General features: G+C 38.4%; 1 protein-coding gene across 3 annotated transcripts in view; it reads left to right on the forward strand.

The window, feature by feature from the left end:
- The first annotated feature begins 2,657 nt into the window (after positions 1-2,657).
- Positions 2,658-24,280, forward strand: part of STX18 (syntaxin 18) — a 57,506-nt gene continuing 35,883 nt past the window's right edge. The window contains exons 1-2 of one of the 3 annotated variants that reach the window (XM_088056393.1): positions 2,697-2,837; positions 6,672-6,798. In XM_088056393.1, the coding sequence (XP_087912519.1) occupies positions 6,778-6,798 (21 nt within the window). In that variant the 5' untranslated portion in view covers positions 2,697-2,837; positions 6,672-6,777. Of the gene's footprint in view, positions 2,838-6,671; positions 6,799-14,158; positions 14,178-24,280 lie in introns of those variants that run through there. The other 2 variants (XM_005517844.3, XM_088056394.1) reach the window with 2 other exon arrangements.

Raw genomic sequence — 24,280 nt, forward strand, 5'->3', positions numbered from 1 at the left:
GTCTCTATTTACTCCCTTGGGCTAAAATGGAAGTCTGAAGACTGCTGAGGTTCAAAATTGCTTGTGTAATATTACTGTTACTGTTTTGGGGTGTTTTTCAGTAACTATTGGTCACATGCATAAAACACAAATAAATAAGTTAAAGTAGAAATAAAGACATGATCTTGTTCCCAAAGAATTTCCAGCTAAGGTCCCAATCTAGTAAAAGAGTTATGTGCTTAATTGTGTGTGCCTTGTGAGGTTCCATTGACCTCAGTGGGAGTATTCAAAGTAGTTTAATATGTGTATAAATCTTTGCAAAATTAGGAGGTAAACCTAGTACATCTGTTAAAATTTACTCTGTTTTAATGAACTGTAGATTTTCTTTTTTGGTCAAAATATATATAGAGTATTCAAGTTATTTTAAAGAATCTAAATCTCATTAGAAAATAAACTATTATGTGACACAGTCACCAATGCATTGTTTTTTTCTAAAAGCAGGAAGGAAAGGGGAAGTTCAAATTTTCAAAATAGCTTTCATATTTCTACAGTTTAAATGTAAAAATAGCAGCACTCTAATAGGAAAAACTCTGCATTCTTATCCAATGGCCACTTAAATGAGAATAAGAGAGCGTAAAACTTTGCTTCATTAAATATTGGAACAGACCATGTAGTTGAATGTGCACAGAACGATAGGTTAATGCTATCACCTACACTTTCAGGAGCATACTACCATGGGCCAAGATGTGGCCTTCTTATTTCTACTGACAAAAACTAACCTGTGCAAGTGCCTGTGAAAGAATGTGTATGTGGAATGAGTTATTAGTAATGATAAGGATGGCAGAACCACAGCACATGAGAATTACCTTAACAGGCAGCATTCATGAACATGTCTCAGAAGTGTCTTCAAGGAGTTTAAGACTGAGGATGTCAGCATGATCAAGTCATTCCTGAAAGTTTTTTTAATGTGACTGCTCAGGTTTTGGTAATGCAAGGAAAAGAAAATCTATCAATATTAGGAAACATACCTGAAAGGATCTGACTCACTATGTGTGTGCTTCACGTTTATTAAACATGTCCTTTGCTGAAGTATCTATTCTATATATCTATTCATATATCTATGCTATACCGAATTTCTTAATCTTAGGGGTTCAGTCAGGTACTGCTGGCATTCCTGGAATGACAACTTTAATCTCCTTCATTGTTCACTTATTTAATACCTTAAATATATTCTCATGGTAAATCCAGCACCGAGGACAGAGACTTAAGACAGTTTATTCCTTTAATTAGAAATATGTATCTGTACCACAATAAAAACACAATTTTAAATAGAACAATAATAACGAAGTATGAATGAATGCTAATTACAATATGAGGGAACCACTAATATCCAGTTGAGGCTGAATTGGTGGGAATTAAACTGAAAGCAGAGTAGTAGTCAACATGAGAAGAAAGCCTGATACCCTGGAGTAGATAGGAAAAACAGCTCTGGTTGATTAAGTTTCAGTCTGCTAGGGTGAGGTAGGATTTTGAAATTGTGTTCTTTGGAGACTGTATCAGGGAATTAATGTGTTTCTGGTCAGTGAAAGGACAGCTAAAAACTACATGGTGTCTGCTGGATGCCAGAGCATTGGATGGCACATATGTATGCACCGGCATATTTATATAAACACCACCACTAGTAACTTGATCAAAAGCTTTCCCCTCTGTGCCATGCAACCTCATGTAGTAGGCCACTGCACAGAATATGATAATAAAGTTGCCTCAATAACAAAGGTTATTTCACAAAGTTTATTCCGGAATCAGATTACAAACATTGTGAAACATCTTGCAGGTACTGATGTGACAATGTCCCAGCACAGGATGGCAGCAGATCAGGGGACCTGGGAAGTCGGCTTTCTCTTCAGGAGAGAAAATCATCCAGCTGTAACAAGGTTGCTCTGCCTACACAGGGGTATGGTCATGGGAAATACACGGAAGCACAGAAATACGGAATATTCTGTGTTGGAAGGGACCCACAAGGATTATCGGGTCCAACTCCTGGTCCTGCACAGAACATCCCTAAGAGTCACACCGTGTGCTGAGAGCAGTGTCCAAACTCTTCTTGAGCTCTGTCAGGCTCCATGTTGTGACTGCTTCTCTGGGGAGCCTGTGCCAGTATCCAACCACTCTGTGGGTGAAGAACCTTTTTCTAATATCCCACCTAAACCTCCCCGACACAACTTCAGGCCATTCCCTCGAGTCTTGTCCCCATCATCACGGAGATCAGTGCCTGACCATATGGGAGGGCATTTCCTAGGGGAGTCTCACACCAGCGCCCACCCCGGCTCACAGTGCAGATCTGTTAAATGTATTAATCAACTCTAAATTAACCTGCCTTGCAACCAGCACCGCTTGGCGACACCTGGCAGCACTCCTTAGCGGGGGGTCGTTACACCATACACGTTCTATTTTCCGTACAGCGTTTACATAGTGCAGGCTGCGCCGGCTCCCGGCTCCCACTCTGTCCCACCCCATCCCACCCCATCCCACCCCACGGCTTCCCTCGCAGGGCTCTGTTACCCCGGGCTGGCCCCAGCCCGGCACAGCCGCTCCCGCGCCGCCGCGGCCTGCCCGCCCCTCCCCGCAGCCGGAACGCGCCGCGCGGGGCCGCGTTGCGCGGGGAAGGGCGCGCGGCGGCACCGGCAGCCGCCATGGCGGTGGACATCACCCTGCTTTTTAAGGCCAGCGTGAAGACCGTGAAGACTCGCAACAAGGCGCTGGGGGTGGCGACGACGGGGGACAGCGCAAGGGACGAGCTGCTCAAGCGGGGCACCGCCCGCTCCAAAAGCGACTTCACCAGCCGGGCGCGGGAGGTGGTGAGTGCGGCCCCGGGGGGAGGGCGAGAGGCAGCCGGGGCCGGCGGGAGCGGCGCCGCCCGGGCGGCCAGCCCGCCCCCCACCGCCGCCACGGAGCGCCCCCGGGGGGAGCGAGCGGGCCCCGGAGTCGCCCGCAGAGAGCCCCGGGGCAGCGCTTTCCCACACGGGTGTGGGCTGGGAGCGCGGCGTGAGAGCCGGGGCCCGGCGCTGCCGCGGCGGCTGGGGCCGGCTCCGAGCCCGCCTGTCGCCCGCGTTCCCGCTTCTCCCGGGGGACTCTGCCGGCCGCGGCCCCTCCTGCCGAGACTGCGGTTGTGTCCGTGCGGATCCGCCGCCGCTCCGGGCCGTGGCTGCGTGCGCACCGGGGTTTCCTCCTGCCGGCTGCCACGTAACAGAACGCCGCCGTAGCACACGCGTTCGGCGGCGTTTGCAGTGCTGCTCCCTACATGCTGCCTTTGGCTTGGCTGCTTCCGCTGTCACACGGTGTGGTAGTTAAGTGCCGGCCCCAGGCAGATTACATGTACAAAGGTAATCGGAACGTTTTAAGAGTTGAAAAGACAAGCACTGAAAAGTTAAGGAATTACAGAGGTGAAAGCTGATCAGCATTAACAGCAGTCCTCAGCCCACAGTCGTTCTGTAAAAACAATTTTGTTGCATATTGTTTTCTTCCATACTGAGTCAAAGACAGGGTTTGAATAACATATCTTTGATAAAGCACTGGACTGTGTTTTGAAAAACTAAGGAATTCTGAGAAGACAGACTTACAGAATGGATATGCAAGTTTGGGACTAAATAATAATGCACAAGTGGTTTATAGTAGCAGAGGAAGCAGGAAGTCAGAGGTTTTTAGGTTCCATTCTAGATACTCATAGCAACAGATTTGTTTGTTCCCTCTGACCGAGCCTTTTGCCCCACTGCCGCCAGTATTATCTCTGTCTGCATTTTGATTCCTCCTTCTCAGTTTCCGTGTCTCTATTTCAAATAAATTACAGTCTCAGACTAGGTTCATACCAACCTCTTCCTCCCTTCTAGTCTTTGCTCCCCTTTACCTTCCTACTACCAGGGCTTCTTGGCTTTTGCCTCTTCCCAAGATTGGTTTTCTTTTTTAAAGTTCTATTCATACTCAAGCCTACCCTTACCTCCATCTTCTTCTTGCCCTGCTGTAGCCCTGTGCAGTGAGAGCATGCAATAGCCATGTCCTTTTTTTCCTGCCCTGGTTCTTTGGCTTCCCCCTGCTGCTGTTTCCTGGTGATCCCAGTTTTTTCTCTGGAGTCCTCACTGTTTCGGAGTTTCCTCTGTGCACTGTCCAGACAACAGAAAGAAGGACAAAGGCGTGGAGAAAAGTCTCTTGTTTAATTTGTAAGAGCATCAGGTGAAGTAAACAGCTAATGCCAATGGGGATGAGCTGAACTGTCTGAGGGGGACAATGGTTTCAATTAATGGCACTTATATAAACAATGATTTTAGAGAAGAAGCAAAAGCTGAAATGGTGCGTGTTGACAGCTGGCCAGTGAGAAGGAGCAAGGTGGACTGGCCTTGCTTCATAACTCCTGCACCTTTGTGACAGCGAGCCAGCAGCCCACCAGACCACAGAACATCATTTTAGTGTGTGAATAAGACATTGAAACTTCAGCTAGAAGAATAAGCTTTATAAATAATGTGAAATAAATGATGATTATACCTGTTTGTTTCAGCCAAGTACAGTTCAGTTTGATTATGTATGTGTCAAACCCTCTTTCAAATATTTTATTACAGCCTTGATTAAAAGTTTAACTGTTTCAGCCAAGACTATGCACTTTGGCTTGGAAATGTAATTTTTGACAGATGCATTAGTTCCTTAATGTGTTTCTTTTTTAAAAGCTCTCCAAAAGCTAGTGAATTCTTGTCACTGTACAGGCTTTTTATTTATTTTTTTAATCTGAGGAAGGTATCAAATGTTTAGCTAGTGTTGTCTATAAAAGTTTTAATGAACAACAGTGGTCAGAATCCATATAGGATAATAGTGATAATAAGCTACACTTAGTCACCACTTTCTTTATGCCTTTCTTGGTTGTAGAATAGAATATTTCAGTTGGACGGGACCTACAGCCATCATCGACTACAGCTGCCTGACCCCTTCAGGGCTGAGCAAAAGTTAAAGCAAGTTATTAAGGGCATTGTCCAAATGCCCCTTGAACACTGATGGGCTTGGGGCACCAACCACTTCTCTGGGAAGCCTCTTCTGGTGTTTGATCACCTGCTCATTAGAAAATACTTCCTAATGTCCAGTCTAATCCTCCTCTGGCACAGCTTCGAACCATTCGCAGCCATCCTGGATACCAGAGGGAAAAGACTGGCACTTCCTTCTTCATGTCCTCTCCTCAAGAAAGTGTAGAGCAGTGAGGTTGCCCCTCAACTTCCTTTTCTCCAGACTAAAGAAGCCCAGAGTCCTTAGTGCAAGTTCTCAATCTGACATGCAAATATGGACATAGTAAAATAATAGAGTTTACACAGAGACCTACTCCTTTCACCATTATATTCTGTGTGGGTTTGCATAGCCTTGCAGGTAGAGCTGTGCTGATGCTGCCTGTGCTCCAAGCTCCAGGAATAGCAGCCAGCTGCTCACAGCTGCAGCACAGCTGGAGTGTGGGACTGGGTAGGTGCTCAGCTGTAGGATCAGAGATCTCTCTAGCCCATCTCAGAGAAGTTTTGTATCACATAATTAATGTGCTTGAGCACTTTTCTGAAGTGTATTAAGCTATATAACTGTCATACATTGAATGTTTTCATTCTCCTTTCTGCCCCTGAAGGACTGAGTTTTGCTGTAGGATCCAAGGACTGTGGAGACTTTGAGTTTTTACTTCTTTTTATAGTCTCTAAGTGATGTTGAAGAGGGAAGATTGAAAGTGCTTAGTGTTTGGAGAAGAAGCTGACGAAATTGTAACCAGTAATCCTACACAGGTTCTGTGTTTATAATAAAGGTTCATTGCACTTGGGAGATAAAGTTGTAAATTCCTATTTTACATTCTCAAACCTAACTTTGTTTTTTAGGGGGATTGAAGGAGGCACAGAGAATGTAGAATATATGAGTTTTGACTTGAATCAATATTATGAGGGGAAGCTGGTTTAGAGATGTGTGCCTTTAGTGTTCTGTGTTAATTGCAGGAAAATACTTCAGCATTCTGTGTTAATTTGTATTTTTTGAAGTTGGCTATTGTATGCTCAGGTATACTGTGTTTCTGCAGTCTCTGGGGAGCTGATGAAGGTTTTTGTATTTGAGATTAAGTGCTTAACACAAGGATGTTATGAGCTCATCTATATCCATGGTAATGTTAGTTGCAGAGGCTGGTGTTGTTGGTGACGTTATTAAACTGTGATAAAACTGTTCCATCCATATAAATCGAAGATAAATGTTATGGCTTTGAGCTGTTGAAAGTATTTTCTTTGCCCTGGCACTGACCCACCACTGTTTATTTGGTTTGGGATTTTTTTGGTCTGTCAGCTGCCGTTGTACAGCCATTGGGCCCTCTGATATGTAATGTGACTTACGCTTTTTTATGGTGAACATTTTTGGCACCTCTCAATCTCTTCACCAGCTGCATATTGACTAGGACCAGGTAAGAAGTTATTGTTAAGGATCAACAGGATCCTGTAGCTACAGGAAAGCTACAGTTACAGTGACAGACTTTCCATTACTTACAATTTATAAAAGACTTAGAATTCATTATGTGTATATTAATGCTTTTTAGGGAATGAAAACAAAACATTTTCTTTATCTTACACCTTACAGTGACATGGTTGTTTAAAATACAATATCCAGGGATATTAAAGTTTGCTATTCTTCATACTTTTATGTAGGCTTACGTAGTTGTAGCAGTGTGATCCTGGATGCCAGCTACCCACCAAAGCTGCTCTGTCACTCATCACTCTGCCCTCCTCATCTGGGCAGGGGAGAGGAAATAGAATGAAAGGCTCATGGTTCAAGGTAAGAACAGGGAGTGATCTCTCAGCAATTGGGTCATGGGCAAGACTGACTTGAATTGGGGAAAATGAGTTTAATATATTACTAATCAAATCAGAAGAGGATGATGATGAGAAATAAACCAAAGTTTTAAAAACATTTTTCCCCCACTTCTCCCATCTTCCTAGGCTGAACTTCACTCCCAGTTCTCTATTTCCTTCCCACCAGTGGAACAGGGGGACAGGGAGTGGAGGCTGCAGTCAGTTCCTCACACGTTGTCTCCGCTGCTCCTTCCCCAGCAAGGGAGGGCTGCTCACACTGTTCCTCTGATCCCGAGGGGTGTCCCTTCCACGGGAGGCAGTTGAACTGCTCCAGCATGGATTGCTTGTGGGCTCCTGCCAGCAAAAGTGGGCTAGTGTGGGCTTCTCTTTCCACAGGTTCTGCCAGGAGTCTGTGCAAACTTCCCACGGGGTCACAGCTGCCTGTGGGCATCCACCTGCTCCACCACGGAGTCTTCATAGGCTGCAGGGGCACAGCTGCCTTGCCTGGTCTGCACCAGGAACTGCAGAGGAATCTCTGCTTCAGCACTTGGAGCACTGCCCTTGGTGTCTGCAGAGCTGTTCCTCTCATTCCTCTCTCCTGCTGCAGTTACTGCTGTGCAGTAACACTTTTTCACCCCTTTCTTAACTCTGTTATCCCAGAGGCACAGCCCCTGTTGCTCTGGGCTCATCCTTGGCCAGTGGTGTGTCTGTCCTGGAGCCAGCTGGCATTGGCTCTACTGGACATGGGGGAGATTCTCACAGAAACCACCTCTGTAGCCCCCCACTACCAAAACCTTGCCACACAAAACCAATACGTTTGTTCCTTGGTATGATGTCAGGTTTGGGATTAAGCTAAATGACTGAAGAATTTTAAAGATTAGAGCAAAAGTATTTAAGTAAAAAAAATGGGTTTGCAGTAAGTGCTCAGTGACAAACGTAAGCAGTTCGGAGCCCCAGTTTATGTGGCACTGGTTCACAGCTTTACAATGCTTTAAATCTGTTGTTTTGGATGTTTTAAAAGATTGTTGGTTTTGCAAAGTATGTGACATTTGAGCTTCTGTTTCAGGACAGTATGAGGAAATCTGACTCTTTAGGCCTTTTACTTTTTTTTATGGCAAATATGAGCAATTGGGAATATCATCTGTCAAATATATTTTGTAGATATTTGAAAATATTGAAGGAACAAGAACTTTTTATGATTGCTGACTGTTCAATATATGTTAGAAGAGTGGAATCAAGGCTGATACTGCCTATAAACAGAAATAAATATAAATTAATGGTCAAGCAGCATTTCATGGTGGATTTAATTGCAGTCATGAATAAAATCTGTTTTGCTTTGGGAAATTCTCTTTTTTAAGGCTTTGCAAAAAGCCAAAAACCCAAGAGTTGGAGCATGAATTATTCAGAAACAATATCAGGCATAGCTGAAGAAATATCCTTGAGAATGGAAAATTTGAAAAGTTAAATGCTTCTAAATCTTTAAATGAGAAATTTCAGAATGATCAAATATCCATGTTTGAAGCTGTTGAACACATAAGGATGCCAGATTCATGAGGCTGCAACATCTGTTACTCATATAAGTTCTGTGTATGGATTCTGTAGGATGATTAAGTGATTCTTCAAAAAAAACCTGGTACAATAGGCCAATATTCACACAAAAAATATGTTCAGCTGCTCTGTACAAATGTGTAATGAGGAGGAAAAATCCCCACATAAAACTTGTCTCCAAAACTAGTTCTTGCGAGAGCCAGAACAAATGGCATTGAATATAAATTTTAAGCAAACCTTTTAATTACAAGGCCACTTGACTTTTGTAGTACATTGCTTTGGTTACCCATAGGTCACTGCTGACTTTCTAATTTTATTTTATTTTTTAATTTCACATACTCTATGTAAAACAGCTTTTCATGTATACCTGTGAAAATACAACTTATTTCATTGTTGGGAATGCTGCCTTAGGGATAATTTCAAATAGCAGTGCTACTAGAAGAGATGGAGAGCTGGTGTTTTGTCTTTGGTACCAGATTTGAGATATTCCTGCACATCTTTGTATATCCTGTACAGATTGGTATTTAGAGCATTCCCCTAGGACAGAAAAAGGAGTGTTTGTATATGGTATTACAGTTTATTCATTGCCACTGTCACTGCATTGAATAAAGCCTAAAAAAGGCACAGGGAATGCCCAAATCAGGAGCTGGTACCCCAAACTGGCTATAGAGGACCTCCTTGAACAGCATGATGTAATTGTTGACAAACTAAAAGGGAGTGTTTTTAAGCATATGTACTTTCTGAACCCTTTCAGAGTGTGCAGGATTGTTTGAAAAGGTACCAAGAATAAAATTTAGCCACTGAAATTGTGTAATGTGCACAGTTGTAATAGAGAAAGACAAGATCCTCACTGGAAAATTTCTAGGTGTTTACAAATAAAGTTTGAAAAATATTAGTAGATGAAATCTAGAGAACTAGATTTCAAACAGAGGATTCCTCATGCTTAATACAATTCTAATATGATAAAAAAAAAGTTGACTTGCAGACTGGGAGGTCCACAGGCTTTTCCACTGCCTACTGGTTTTAGATAAAGCTTCAGTGTTTGGCAGGTACCAATGTGCTGATGCAGGGAGTTGCACCATCCTTGTTCTAAAAGTAAAAGGTATAGAAAAATAAAAATGCCAAATAGTAAATGTTTTACTGGCATATAGAGTAATTATTATGATGCTGGTTCTGAGTCAAATTCAGGTTGGTGACTTCAGAATGAGTCAGGTTATATATGAGCTTTTCAAAGGACTGGAAAATACCCAAAATAATGAAATAGTTTGCTGTATTATTTTTTATGGGATGGGACATGTATTCTGCAGGTCTAAAACAGAACTGAAAGAGACTTAATCCTTAAAACTTTCATATCCAAGAGTGGTACTATTGTGGTGAACACAGGCAGAGCACCAAAGACTGCATGGTCATGTAGTGAACTGCTTCTGTTGTAATTGAATAGCTGATACTTACCAGTGCAATGAGGGGAATGGCCAAAAATGGTTTAAGTTGTGTGCTTTAATGGTTTTGGTTTTATACTCAACTGAAAAATTATAACCTGATTTAATAAGGTTATTTAATACAATTTTTTGACTCTACTGATTACATAAGAATAACTCCCATGAGAGAATATTTGAATGCAGGGAAAATATATACAGTTTGTGGTGTAGCCAAATTTGGAGTCTTTATTAGAAATGAATGACTGTGCCAGATTTTGGACAGTGAGTGATATTTCAGTTCACTTAGGTTTTAATGAGAGATAAGTTCTCTTAAATTAGGCCCATTGCTGAGGTCATTAGGATTAATTCTGACTTCTCCCATGAACAGTCATGAACAGTTACTCTTTACCTCACTGATGATGTTGCATTTTGTACTCACATGCGCATGGGTTTCCCTCCCCCATGTTGTAGGCTGAAAATAAAATTTTAAATTGCACTTTTTCAAATAGGGGGTTACAACGTTCTGCTGTCTAATATCCCAGATTTATCTCTTCCCCTGTGCAAATTACAGTTAATGTTAGTTTTTTATTATGAGCATTTATTGGTTTTACTTCTCATTTCCTTCATCCTTGTTAGAGAAGTTTAGTCTGAGAGATGGAAGGGAAAGATGATAATTTTAATTAGTAGATGAGAAGCATTTAAAAAGCTGGTTAAGGAAATAGCAGAGTAAAGATTGGGGAAAAAAACCCAAAACAACTTGAAGAAGAATGAAATGCTATTTGGTACATTAGGACTAAATGCCAAATCACTAATGTTCCCCATGTGATGCTTCTCGTTTTAGGAAAAATCACTTCAGAAACAGTGAGGAAGGTATTGGTTGGCCTTGGGGAAAAGTATGAACTCCTGCATTTTGGGAAATGTCTGTACAAATGTCATTGTTTCCCCTGCTTTGTTTGTTTGTTTTAAAGCACATTTTCAACTCCATGTGAGTTATTTTCTGAATTTAGCAGAGCAGCAGGATTGAAAGTTGGCTTGAGAGACAACTTTCCTTAGTTGCCTGTTAATTTTGTTTTGACTAACTGGACCTCATGTGGTGCTGAGGAGTCCAAAAGTATCTAACACTGCAGTTCCCATTTTGAGGATATTGTCTTTGTCCTCACCTCCTTCACCTCACCTCACCTCCTTCTAGGCTGGTTGTGGGAGGTTCGTTCCTGGCTTGGAGTTAGAGGAACTGTTACATCCTACAGCTGGTAACTGTGAACTCTTTCCTGGCTGTGGTATTCCCTTAAGATGACACCTTTTGCAAGTTCTTGCTTTTTCATCCTGCCACAAATAAGGGTAATGTTTGTGGAAGTTTGTAGAGCATGTGAAAGTGGAAGAAAGCTGAGATTTATCATAGGTAGCTTCCTTCTTTTCTTAGACATAGTTTACATTAGCATAACATCTGAAGGAAAAAATGGACTAGGGGGCAAGGTGGTGGGCCTTGAGGTGTCTGAAAAGCTGGAGAGACACAGTGGAAAAGATAGACAATAGAAAGTGTGCAGGCATACCTGGAAGTAAGTGGAAGGATCGAGGTTGTAGAAGAGACAGTCTAACATTAGAGGTAGAAATATGAGTAAAAAGAATGAATATCTGGAAATTTATGAGACTGTGATATAGTTCATCTAAACAGGGAAGAGAGGAAGTGGAAGAAGGGAGAAAAAAGACGGAATTTAATATTTTCAGGTTAGTGAATTTAACTGAGTTAATGAATTTATACTTTTTGCTGTTTCTCTGAGTTCTCTATCAAAGATTTTTGAAGTAAGAACAGCTCATTGTTTTGAGTACTTGGTGCTCTGCCATTGCTACAAGCTTTGGGCTCCATATTTATGTATTTTGAAATGTTATCTCTTGTTTGGGACAGAAATGAACATAAAAGTAAGCAAACTCAAAAGAATATCAGTGTGATTTGTTAAGAGATGTAGCTGTGGGATTTCTTTATCCAGCTATTAATACTGAGGCCAAAATAAAGCTGATTTCTCTGTAAGTTAGTAACTTTAAGGTGTCTGATTATTCTCCTCCTCTGCTTTTTTGAAAATAGAACAAGTTTGGTAGATAGCAGCCCGGAGAAGGTTTTAGCTGTTTAGACTCTTCCCAGCATCCTGCAGTTCTTTCTGTGTGCATGGTGTATCCTGCTTCTTCATTTAGGTAGAGAAGAATGTTCTTGGACTCACACTTGTGTTTTTGCTAATTGAGACTCATTTTGGTCATCAGGGTTAGTTATTGTTGTAATGTTGAGCTGATAACTTTTTTTGGTAATGAGTCGTTTAAGTTTTTGTGTGTTTCACCATAGACAAAAGGATACAATTTTTCAGTGAAAGATTATGTAGTTATATGCTCAGTCTTTGAAATTTCAGTCCACTGTACTTGAAAATATTTTTCAGACCTGGCATGATAGCTTTAGCTATGAGAGCAATTAAAGGGTGAAAATTTGAGGTATGAATCATTTCCAGTAATTCAAGGAAAATGTTCTTTAGTGTTGAAAATATTACACTGTGGTATAATTGCATAGAATGTTAAATGATGGATACTTTCTTGAAAATGAGAGTTTCCTGGCTTCAGGGTGGTGGGTCAAAACTTTGTCTGGCAAAAAGAGCACATTTTATAGTGATCAGGTGTTTGTTGTCTCTTTTTACCCTTTCATTCTGAATCTGCCATCTCTTTTGATGGAGGCTGGTGAGACCTATGGAAAAGTGCATGTGCTGCATTGACTCAGATTTGCATCTAGTCCATTTCTGCAGGTATTGTCCAGTGTTTGAAAAGCAAAATGAAAACCAGATACAATTAGATGTAATCCAACTTCCTTCCAGTCTTTGATTTTCATTATTAATGGATTGCTTGCCATATCACACTGGATGTTTCCTTTTTTTTGTAAACTTTTAAACAGTTTCAAATATGGATGTAATTTCAGTGGTTCTAAATTGAATATTTCATTTCTGTGGAGAAATTTCCATAGATGCAACTGACTGGTGTTTCCCACCTCTTGAATTTTTCAGTTGAGTAGAAAGAGTGGATTTCAAGTGAATGTATGTGAAGGTTCTGTGGGGATGTCTATAAGTTCTCAAATGTTATGTTGGTTAATTGTGGAAAATAAAGAGAAGGGATTTTGGTTTTACTCCTGAATTTATTGGACCTCTAGTATGAAGTATTATTCTAATAGCCTAACTAGAATAACTATAATTTTAATAAGGTCATTCTGTGATTTTTTTTTTTTTTTGATTTTTTTTTTTTTTTTTATTTACGGTAAAAGAGCATAAGAGTGTTTAGTCAAGGTGGAAGTTAAATCTCACTATATTTAGAAGACCAGAAATAATCTTGCTGCAGGACGGGGATTTCTGGAATAAAATACACACCTGAGGTGTGTCAGGTAAAAGAGGAGGTGCGAAGGGAGCATCAGGTGATGCCCACCATGAGTGTGCTGGGGACTCCTCACTGGCTCTGTGGTGGCAGTGTGCCTGTGAGTGCAGAGCAGCCAGAGTCATCAACCTCCAGAAAAGGGGAGAGCTGATCAAAAGGGTAAGAAAGCAGAGGAGATTGTCAGTAATGGGTTGAAAACAAGATGTTTGGTGTTTTGGGGAGGAAAACAGACTTTTGGAGTTCTGAGTTGCTATAAAAGTCTTATATAAATAAGCTGCTGGTTTTCAGACTGATGGGTAAAATCCAGGTGTTATTGCATGATGGATATTTTTTTCTTGACTATTTTCAGTCAGGATGTTTTGAAAAACAAATTTGAATTTCCAGGGCTTCCAAAATTTCTCTCTCTTAAAAATAGCCTTCCTTTGAGAGTTTTTGGCTGAGCTATTGGTCTCACTTTTCCCCGATCTCCAATTTAACAAGTCTTTTTTCCTGCTTTCTTTCCTGAAAAAGAAGGAAAACATTGCATGAGCTGTAGAAGAATATACTGCTCTTAGGATGCTTTGTGTGTAACATACGGCATGTTATACATGGTATCTGCTTTTTTTATGACTAGTTCACTCAAAATAAACACTGATAGCAAGCAGGCATGAAAGACAAACATGTAGTGGTGATGAAAACCATTTAATGATTAGTAGAGAAATATATTTACTGAAAATAAAACCATGTCTAGTGGCTCTAATGGTGGCTTCTTGAAAAACTACCATGTTGTGGTATTTGCAGGGCTGTATGTCCTGTACAGTAGATATTGTTTAAAATTGCTTGGGAACTGGAGCTTGCAATTGTGAGCTTGGAATGTCCTGCAGATAATTAAGTTGTGGTCAGGCCTTACAAAAATAAAAAGTTCTCGAACTATGATTTTATAAACATGCTACAATAACATTTCTTTATATCTAACAGTTTCTTACAGAAAGCTGATACTCTCACAAGGAATTGACTAAAGGTAAAACATCAAGAAAGAAAAAATATTAAATTAAATCTTCACTTACAATGCTGACAGTTTGCTTGTAATATTAAACAGATGTGTGTGTTCATGGGATATTCTTCTTTCAGAACCTTGTTGCATACTAGTTTTCAAGTGACAGCTACAAATTTTTGATTAATTTAAAATTCTGCTTTCTTCAGTTGCCTTTGTTATATGTTATTTTCTTTGGGTCTATTCAGCTGGACAGTGTGATGCCGGCTTGCTGTGATATTTGAGGGAAAGTATTCCTTTATGTAGGCTTAAATTAAATTTACTCATTCAACTATATAGAAAATTTATTACATGTATACAACTGTACATATATGAAATACATATATGTATTTCTTGGGCATGATATTACTTTTGCATATCTAAGGGTGGCATTTATTGGTTCTGGTTGTGGGTGTGGTGGGGCAGAATTTGGCCTTCTTGGCTGCTAGTAAATATTGCACATAGAAGCCAATAACAAAATAATGGCACTTAATTTTTTTATAAGATGTACATTTAATGAAACATAGAGAGAATTATCAATTAAAAGGAAAGTGTATAGCACTATTAAAATGACAGAATGTTGTGTCCAGTTCTGATACCAACCTTTTCCAGAAGTGTGATAATGGTGGGATGTTGCTTTGTTGGGTTTTGGGTTTTTTTTAAAATAGAAAGAGCTACAAAAATGATCTGAAGTCTGAAAAATCTACCTTGTAGTGAGAAATCTTTTAACCTTATTTTGTTACAACATATGATCATAAGTAAAAAAGTCTGATTTCTTCATGGATCCTATGAACATCAAAATAAGATACAGTACTGGAAGTAGTACGCATTATTTGAGGTGTGATTCAGCTGATCCTTTGATTTGGTAAATTTTGCATCACTTGAAATTTCTTAAGTCAAGTGCATGTATTTCAAAATACATACAGTGCTCAACAAGTAATGCATAGAGATGGCTCTGGAATTCTTTTCTACATATGGGACATTGCTTCATACCAAAGCAAGGAATTGGATACTGGTTTTCCAGATGCTGGACTACTGCTCCAGTGGACTGTGACTCTGATCAGTCTGACCTTGGATGGTGCAAATGTATGAATGTTCTCTCTTCATTTTTAATAATAAATGAACTTACAGGAAACAAATCTTGCTAGAGTATTTCTAAAATAAAATAGTTGTATTTGACTTCACAGAGTGCTTAATCTATCACAGACGTTTGTTGCTGTGAAGTAAGCAACCACTTTCTAATTTTTTTTACAGTCATATTTCTTCAACACAGATTTCAGAAAATGAGTGATATATAAAGATGGTTAAATTATATATATTTTTCTATAATTTTTTTTTTAGGGCTGAAGGAATCAATATCAAGTTATTGTTGATTAAATAGTGCCACATCGCTGCAGTCTGCATACTGACTCTGTTTAATATACACAAATAGGATATCTTTTTTTTTTTAAAGATTGTGTAAAGACACAATGATACAACATGAGTGAGACTAGCTTGTAAGAATACACTTTATTTTTCTTGATGATGTTGCTTTCACTTCCCAAATTTTTAGCTCATTGTGGAATCCACTGAAGTATAGGTGGGAAATACTTACAAGAGCTCTTGCAAGTTTCTTGTTTCTTATGGGCTTGACTATGATGTAAAGGACTTTACAGCAAATACAGGAAAATACTTATTACAGACAGTGAAAATGTGAAGAAGAAAAAGGAAAAACTGTCAAAGAGCTTATAAGCTGGCCTAAGGTGTGGCCTAGTGTAATTTCTTATATTTATTTATTTGCTGCATACAGAATGTGTGGTGCTATGGCTTGCCTGTTTCACTAACTTGACCATTTCTTCACAATTTATTGTCTAAAAAATTAGAGTAGTTTCAAGAATAGTTTGTGGGTTCCCACAATACACTTGAAATACTTATAGTTTTATTTTTTAGGGAAAATAAAGCATGTGTATTTTTGTTGCTTACAATGAAGGAGAAGAAGCCTTGTCTGTATAGCTTTTAAGTAAACATTGGGACTTATTTTACTGAATTAAGCACATGCACCTCATGCAAATCCTATATAAGAGTATTGTTTCAATTTTAAAGAAGTACATTTAAAAGTATCTATTAGAAATGTAGGGGAAGAAGATAATGCAAATATTAATGGATTTTATCTTTTGAGTAAAATTGCATGCTAGTTTCAAAGACAACTTCTATTTGCTTATACATGGTTTGCTACTGATGCTCTTATATTTAAAAAAGAGCTACTATTGCAGAATCCCATAGTCTGCTTGCAGGCATTTTATGGATTGAACTGTCTTGAGCAAACTGATTTGTATCAATCATTTCTTAAAATGAAGCAGAAGTAGTTTTTTGTTTTGGTGAAAAAACTTGTAAGTTGTGGTGGGATTCTGTGCAGCCTGGTGGTGATGGACAGGATCTTCTGTCTGAGCAGGCATACAAATAATTTGGTTATTGGACTGTGTCTTTCTGCTGGAGTTTTGTGGTGGTTGGTTCTGTCTTCAGGTTTTGTCCCTCTTGTGGATGACTTTGAAATAATATGAATAAAATACTAATAATGGAAATTCCATGAGATAACATGCTTTTTCATGCCCACTTGGAGACAGAGATTATATTAACATAGTTCAAGTTATCCTTACTGCTGGTGTTTAAATACTATGGCTCTGGCAGAACAACTCTATAGATGTCTAGATTTGGATCCTACAAAAATAATTTGTTTGACTGATGCTGATACTGTTGCCAGTGAGATATTGTTGTTGATTAAACACATATGTATGTTTTAACACAAAAATATTTTCTATTGGAATTTTATAAGGAAGAGGATTGTTGTAATACAAAGAAACTGAGACTCTTGAATAGTAAGTTGTTTAGAATTAAGTTTCCTGCCTCTTAAGACTGTGAACTGAACTATTCTATTGCCTTTTGATTGCATGGTGTGTTTTCTGCTTTAAATTGCTATTACAGCAGCTCTGAGTCCCTAACTGAGAGCAGAGCTAGATTCCCTTTGCGGAGCGTTTGAACTGTTAACTAAGTAAGACATTGAATGATGCAAGATGAAATCGTGGTTGTACTGAAACAGAGTTATGGTTGATTTAATTGAAGAAAATGCTGTGCAAAAAATTCTTAGCTGAGTGAAAGTTTAATTCTTGCTCATTGTTGGCTCCACATTTTATCTTGACTGAGAGTGAGGATGGAGGCTCAAATTAGAGATTATGGAAAAAGAAGTCTTCTCAAGTGTTCTTAAGGATTTTTTATTAAGGTATATTTATTTCTCTTTTTTTTTGTTGTTGTTGTTTTTTTTTTTTTTGTTTTGGGAGAAATGAATGGATTAGTTGAGACTATTCAGATATTGTAGACTTGGGTCCTAAGAGAACATTCCCCAAATGGGAAGGCATTATGAGTAAGGACATTTCTAATTTGTGTCACTTATTTGTATTTCCAAAGATCTGCTGTATCCTAAACCAAAATAATTCTGAGAATATTTATGCATAACAGTTGTTGGATAAAACTAGCAATTTTCTGAAAAAATGTAGTTTTTAAACTCTCTCTGAGTTGTAGCAATTAACCTACATGCACATTTATAATTCTAGAAAATGGACAGCATATTACATTCAAAGACTGGATCTGATAGACTCAAATTGCTTAAAACATCAGTTATTGAAGATGTCCCCTTGGGACTTTGAGAAACTATTTAACAGATGAAAGTACATTTTGAAAAGTCTGACCTTACAGGCAATCATAAAATGAATCAAAACAGTTCTTTCCTCCCCTGAAATGTACAGAGCCCATCTGTATCTAATCCAGTAATTATAGACTGAGTTCAATTACCTTTTCAAACTTGGAGCAGACTGGAGACTAGGCAGTGAACAAACATAGGGTTTTGTCTAGACCTCAATTGACCACAGTCTAAAACTTGAATTTATATGTAATTTTATTTTTAGCATCATTTGATAGTTTTTAAAGGATTTATTTTGCTACCTGGTTGCTGGAACATGAAGGTTTTTATTTGTTGACTTAGTGTTTATGGTGACATTTTTTATTCCCGTGAAGTTAATAAAATGGCACCAAGTCCTAAGAGTTTACTGTATAAATAATTTTTAAATTTTAAGAAAGTGGATTAAACAGCTCTTCTGAATTTTTAATATTGCCAGAATGAAATTATTAAATAATCTGAACAAAATTATGTAATTTAATGTCTGTGCTTATATCCATATATTTAATAATCAGACTAAAATACCCGCCTTTGATGGCTTTGGATCTTTTAGAAAAATGAACCCCAGCTACCTGACGGCAGTAGTAGCAGTAATTGACACAGATTAGAAACTGGGCTGAAAATATCTTTTCAATTATTTTATTAATTTATTTCAGTTAAAGCAAATAAACTATCTGTTCAGTCACACAGGCAATGTTAGAGAATACATACACAGCTACAAGTCGTAGCAGTTGGTGTAAGTTACCACTCTGACCACCAAGGCATCTTTTGATATTATCCCACAAGCAGAACAAACCACATAATATATAATATAATAGACATCTTACTGAGAGGAATCTTGTGCTGCTTGCACTGTCTGACATAACTTTTCCAACATGGTGTTGTTATTCCTTATAGGACAGCTCTGAGCAGCCTTCTCTTGGCAGACGCTCTTTGCAACAAAGCTGTGTAGTTTCAGAACCCAGTGCTGGGGTTGTTACAGAAGAACATTTCCTATCTCTTGGGTAGCAGTGGAGGAACCATGATTAAGGACAGAATAATTGCTTTATTTTTAACTTTTAATTGTGCAGTGTGCTTTTAATAGATAGAATGGCATTTTTTGGCAAGTGAAGCCTATGATAATTAGTGCACTTAGTTTAACTCACTTATTCTTAATAATAATCAGTATTTTGTAGCAGTTGCTGTAATTAGTTAAGAATGTGGTTCATGATGACTTCCAAGTCAACACGTATTTGATGAATAAGGCACACTGTTCCAGTAAGTAGTAAATTTGACATGACAAGCAGGAGTCTTTTGATGTTTAATTGGCTTTCCTTGTAACACTCAAGGAAAAAAATGATCTAATGCATGTTGCATTGACCATAAAGCTGAAGCCCAAGAGATTGCTTGGAATATATTTTGTCTCCATATTTTGTAATAATGGGAAAAGCTCTCTAATATTTCTCTTTTGGCATGTTTTTTTGGGTGGGAGGTATTTGGTTGGTTGGTTTGGTTTTTTAGTGTATAGTAGTTTGCTGGATGAATGATACTGAAGAGGTAATATGGAAATGTATAAAATTATATTAATAATCATAATTTTAAAGCAAAATTTGTAATCGTATTTTATCAGGAAATGTAGTAGTATGTAACATCAGTTTGTTTTGTTGTTTTGGTTTTTTTCCCTCTCAAAAAAGAAGGACTGTCATGCACTCAAAAGTTAGGAAATCCAATTTGAAATTTCAGTCTTTCATCAAAATCCTATTTACATAAGCATCGGGAAGTTCTTTATTTCTCCCTGCCTTAATTCCACATCAGGAGCCAAGAACACCTTTCAGCTGTTGCTAATAGCAAATATCATTATCTGTTGCACAGTTGTATTTGTATTATTAGATTTATCATAGAAGATATGATCATAATCTGCTTCCACTAAGTCCCCTAGCCCTTTTTTTTTTCTTCCTCCTTACCATTATGACCCTAAGAAATAAAATTCACCTAAGAATTCTATTAAAGTTTATGCTGCCATAGAATGTACCATCATACTGCAATGGAAAGTAGGGATGGTTGATGTAAGTTTTTGAATTTTTAATAATTCTGTGCTTCAGCTTCATAGGAAAAATCTGCTATGACCAGGATGCGGAATCTGTTTCCTGTGCTCCATTTCGTTGTACACAGTTTCAGTATTGTACAGAACTTTAGAAATGAAAGCATTTAAGACCAAGAGCTGAAATGAGTATATTCTGAGAGTAAACTAAGTCAGTACCTGTAGCCTGCAGGTTACCTGAAATGAGAAGTCTAGATTTGGCTCTGTGTTTATTGGGATCTGGATAATTTTAATTCTAAAGGGTAGTGACACTACTGACCCCAAATTCTAAGGGTACTAACAGTAACTTAAGAATTATGTGGCTGCTATAGACAGAATTTGTGTTACAGGAAAAAGGACTATTTCGTAGTCTCAAGATTTTACATGACCACATCATGTGTTTTTCCCAAGTGAAGGTTGGTTGGTTCAGTTCGATCTCTTTGCTCATTAGACAAAGGACTTTGTTTTATGGCTGTTGCAAGAAATTACTGTTAATTTTCAGTTGCATTCTGACACTGCCTGATAGATACTCTGCTGTGTGCATTGCATATACTATATTTGTAGTGTAAGATAAAAGTGGTACTAAAAAAACAGCTGTGTTTTTAGTTTAATGGAAAGAGAAATGTTGAAAGTGAAAGCATTTATCCGTTGTGCTTCAGTGGATATTTGTGTGTCGGCTGTTTTCAAACCAGATCACTTGAGTCAGGTCCTGTAATTGTACATGTCCCCTGCCTCGGAGCAGGCGCTCCAAACCCAGCAGAGAGCTTTTTTTAGCTGCCTCTGTTCAAGGAAATGCATTAAATTTCCCTTGTAATAGAATTTTTAAAACTAAAGGGAATATTAACTTTATTATAATCCCTGGTATAAACTTTCGAAAAAAATTGTGGTTCTTTGGGAGTCACCCTATTTTCTCCTGTTTCACTTATTTAAAAGAAGTAACTTTCTTTTGCCTTCATTTGTTCCTTCCAACTCTTACATTTTTGACATGTGCTTTTCTTTCTGGTTCTGTGTATTTTTTGTCATAGGTTTCTGTTGAAATCTGTCACAGTTTTAGTGTCACTGATTTCTTGAATTTACGCTCCATTTGACTCCTTTGTTACTATAGTTATTTCTTGATTTTTGGCAGATTTTCTGTACATTACAGAATTAGTAGACACTTGTTCATTTAAGTGGGAAGAAACTGTTAAATACAAGAAGGATAATTTGGTTGCCCACAAATACCTAGTCAGTCATTTTACTTTTGCAGTAAAGTTGTTGCTGATTATTGTGTAAGACAAAGGAATTCAAAGCTCCGTCTATGTGAAGCTTAATCTTTATAAACAATTTGTCTTTTTTTCCAGTCTTGTCCAGCTATTACTTTATGGACTTTTTCCTTTTCTTGACTTCATTTGTGACATTAATTAGTATTAATAATGGCAACTAATTAAGCAATAAAACAATGTTTGCAGTCATTACAGTTACACTTTTAAAAAACTTTCTAAAGTGCAAATTCTTCAAATAGTTTTAAATAAAAGAAAAATGTTGAGTTACTTAAGCTATGTAAGGAGTCACAATACAGCTAATTTGGTACACTGCAACAAGATAGAACTAAACAAAATTATGTGAGTAAAACTTTCTATTTAGACACTGGGGTCTTCTTTGTTTTCCTATCCTTACTCATTTTTGTCTCTTCCATGCTCATTGATGTTGTAGTCAGTCAGACACTTGAGTTGCTTATGCAGGAACCACATCTGAGTTGCTCTGTAGGGGACTGAAGAACATTCAGGACAAAAAAGATTAAATATCTTCAAACTAGTTTAGCTATCCTGACTTTAAGGTTTCAGGCACCGCTGCACCCAACACCACTGTGTTCAACAGTATGCTTTTCCATTTGTATGACATAAGAGCTACAGGCATTTGAAATTGTTGTGTGTTTCTGTGGGGAAAATTGTAATTTTGGGATGCTCTGGTTCTAATGTTGATGTGCCAAGGAGTAGTACATGTTATTAAAACATGAGGTCAGGTTAACCCTCTCCTTGCTAGCTTATATATAGCATTAAGTGTTTTGTTCAGGCTATTTTTAACACTTTCAAGGAGAATATTTTACATCCAAAGAGATTTAAAAATTGGTCTGTGAGTTTGTTTCTTTCCCCTTTAAGTGTGGGGTTTGGGTTTTTTTGCTTTTGTTTTGGTTTATTACCCTAAATAAGGGTCCTGTTCTTCCAATATGTGCTAGGCTCTTATGTCTCTGATATCCATCTCTCATTTGCACTGTAATTATAATTACTGTTTTAGCTTGGGTATACCTTACTTTTCATGTTTTTTAACTCTTTTCCTCAGACCATGCCCTTCTGCTTCTATGACCCTTTCAATCTGCAGTTCTTCCCTTCCTGCACTTTTCAATGTTTCTCTTATTTTTCCACCCTTGTGCCACAAGGAGCTTTACCAGCTCCTGTTCCATTCATCCATACAGTCAGATATCTGCTTGACATTTACTACTTAATCCCCACCAGTATGGTAAAGTCTCTTACTACTATTAAGTTTTCTTATTAAGTTCTAATTGTGATTCTTAGCCTTAGCATTTTCATATTAAAGTTGCTAATGAGATACATCCTCAGGAGGGAGGTACTTCATATTTATCTTTCTCTCTTCCTAAGCTCATGCCAGTGCATGAGCAGAATACTGAAATACTGATGAAATGTGTTTCAGTAATACTGAGTCATCTGGAGTGCAGAGCAGTGCTGTGGAGCAGTGGTGTGACGTTTGTTAAATCAGGTGTTCATAATCAAATAGAAACTGGAAAATGTACTATCACTTCTGTCCTTGACTTAAGAGTCTGTTCACTAATTCACCTAAGAGCTGTGAAACATTGTGGCAAATTGCAGTAGCATTTTAGTCTAACCTTGATTGAAAATTGTACACAAACCAGTATCCATCTTACAAGTGATACTCCAATTTCTCCCTGTGCTTGTCTGCTGAAACATAAGTATTTTTCATCCAGTTGTTCTGTTTTTGCCCAGACAATGCAGTAGCACTTAGCTACTGCAACCCAACCTGGGCAATCTAGTTGTTAGGCAAAAGATGGAGGTAACATTGACTTTTTCACTGTGTATGGATTGGTGAGATACAGTGAAACTGTTTGATAGACACAGAGTATTAACACAAAGCATTTTAGGAAGTTTTACAGCTTAATCTGTAAGCTCCTGGACAGTTTGTATGTGTTTACTTGTTGACATAGTGATGGTTTAGTTGCTTGATAGTTCCTTCTTGCCTGACATTCTACAGCAATGGCTGTATGATATACGTATGGCAATGGCCATACGTATATCAGTAGAAAGTTGTGAAATGAAGGTCTTTATGAAAATGGTAGCATCTATGAAATGTGTGTACCCCAAACTGTTGAAAGACTGTGATGTTGCCTATAAAATAAATATCTGGATGAAGGATAGTAGTCAGTGTTTTATTCTCTACCAGAGTGTATTTCAGGTAAGATAAGAACACAAATTCATTTTGCAAAGTAAGTATTCTAATAGATTGTCTTCTGAAGTTCTTCTGATTCATCAGAAGATTCATCAGAGTTTGTAGAGTAAGCACAATCTTTTTATTGCACTGGTGGTTTCTGTGAACTTATCTCAGTGTACTTAAGGTGCTGGATAGCCCATTCAGTTACTGCAAAGTCCTTGTGAACAGGAATCTGTCAATAAATACATATCAGAGACTGTGCCACCATCTTGTTTCCTAAGATTGTCTCACAGCTGGCTGGGCACTTAGTAATTTCAGAACAGAGACCGTGTTCCTTTCCCGAGTAGACATGAGGATAATGCTGTAGTTTACAGCCCTCTCTTCTTGGAAGCCCTTTGGAGTTGACTGCTGATTGGAACCTCAGACTTAATGCAGCAGTATACAGTGGGGTTATGTCTCAGTATTGATGCTATTTCATTTTATTACAGCCAAACATTTTACTTCCTTTTCTTGTGTGTTTTGGTTTTGCCTTAGTTCTTGTTTGTTTCTCTATCTCTCCCTATTTATGCATGGTGTGTTTTCTTTCCTGTGGATGTGTACCATCAAAAAGCCACCTATTATGCGAAGTTGTGGGTTCCTATGAATTTGAGACTTCCTAGAGATAGATAAAACACTAAGAAATTAGTAATATGTTGCAGGCAATGGTAGCCAATTACAGGATACAGGTCAGTTAACTAGGAGACAGAAACAGATTGTTGTATTTTGAGGTGTCTTGCAAAGTTGACTTCAATGAGTGTCTTTTGGCATTTGTATTACAAGCCAGGCTTTGTTATGTCCATGTGAGCCTTGGTTTGGCTGAGTCTCCTGGATCATTCTCTCCTA

The sequence above is a fragment of the Pseudopodoces humilis genome, chromosome 6, assembly GCF_049639895.1.
Source record: "Pseudopodoces humilis isolate 2021_Gansu_Grassland_sample_001 chromosome 6, ASM4963989v1, whole genome shotgun sequence".
NCBI classification, from domain to species: Eukaryota; Metazoa; Chordata; class Aves; order Passeriformes; family Paridae; genus Pseudopodoces; species Pseudopodoces humilis.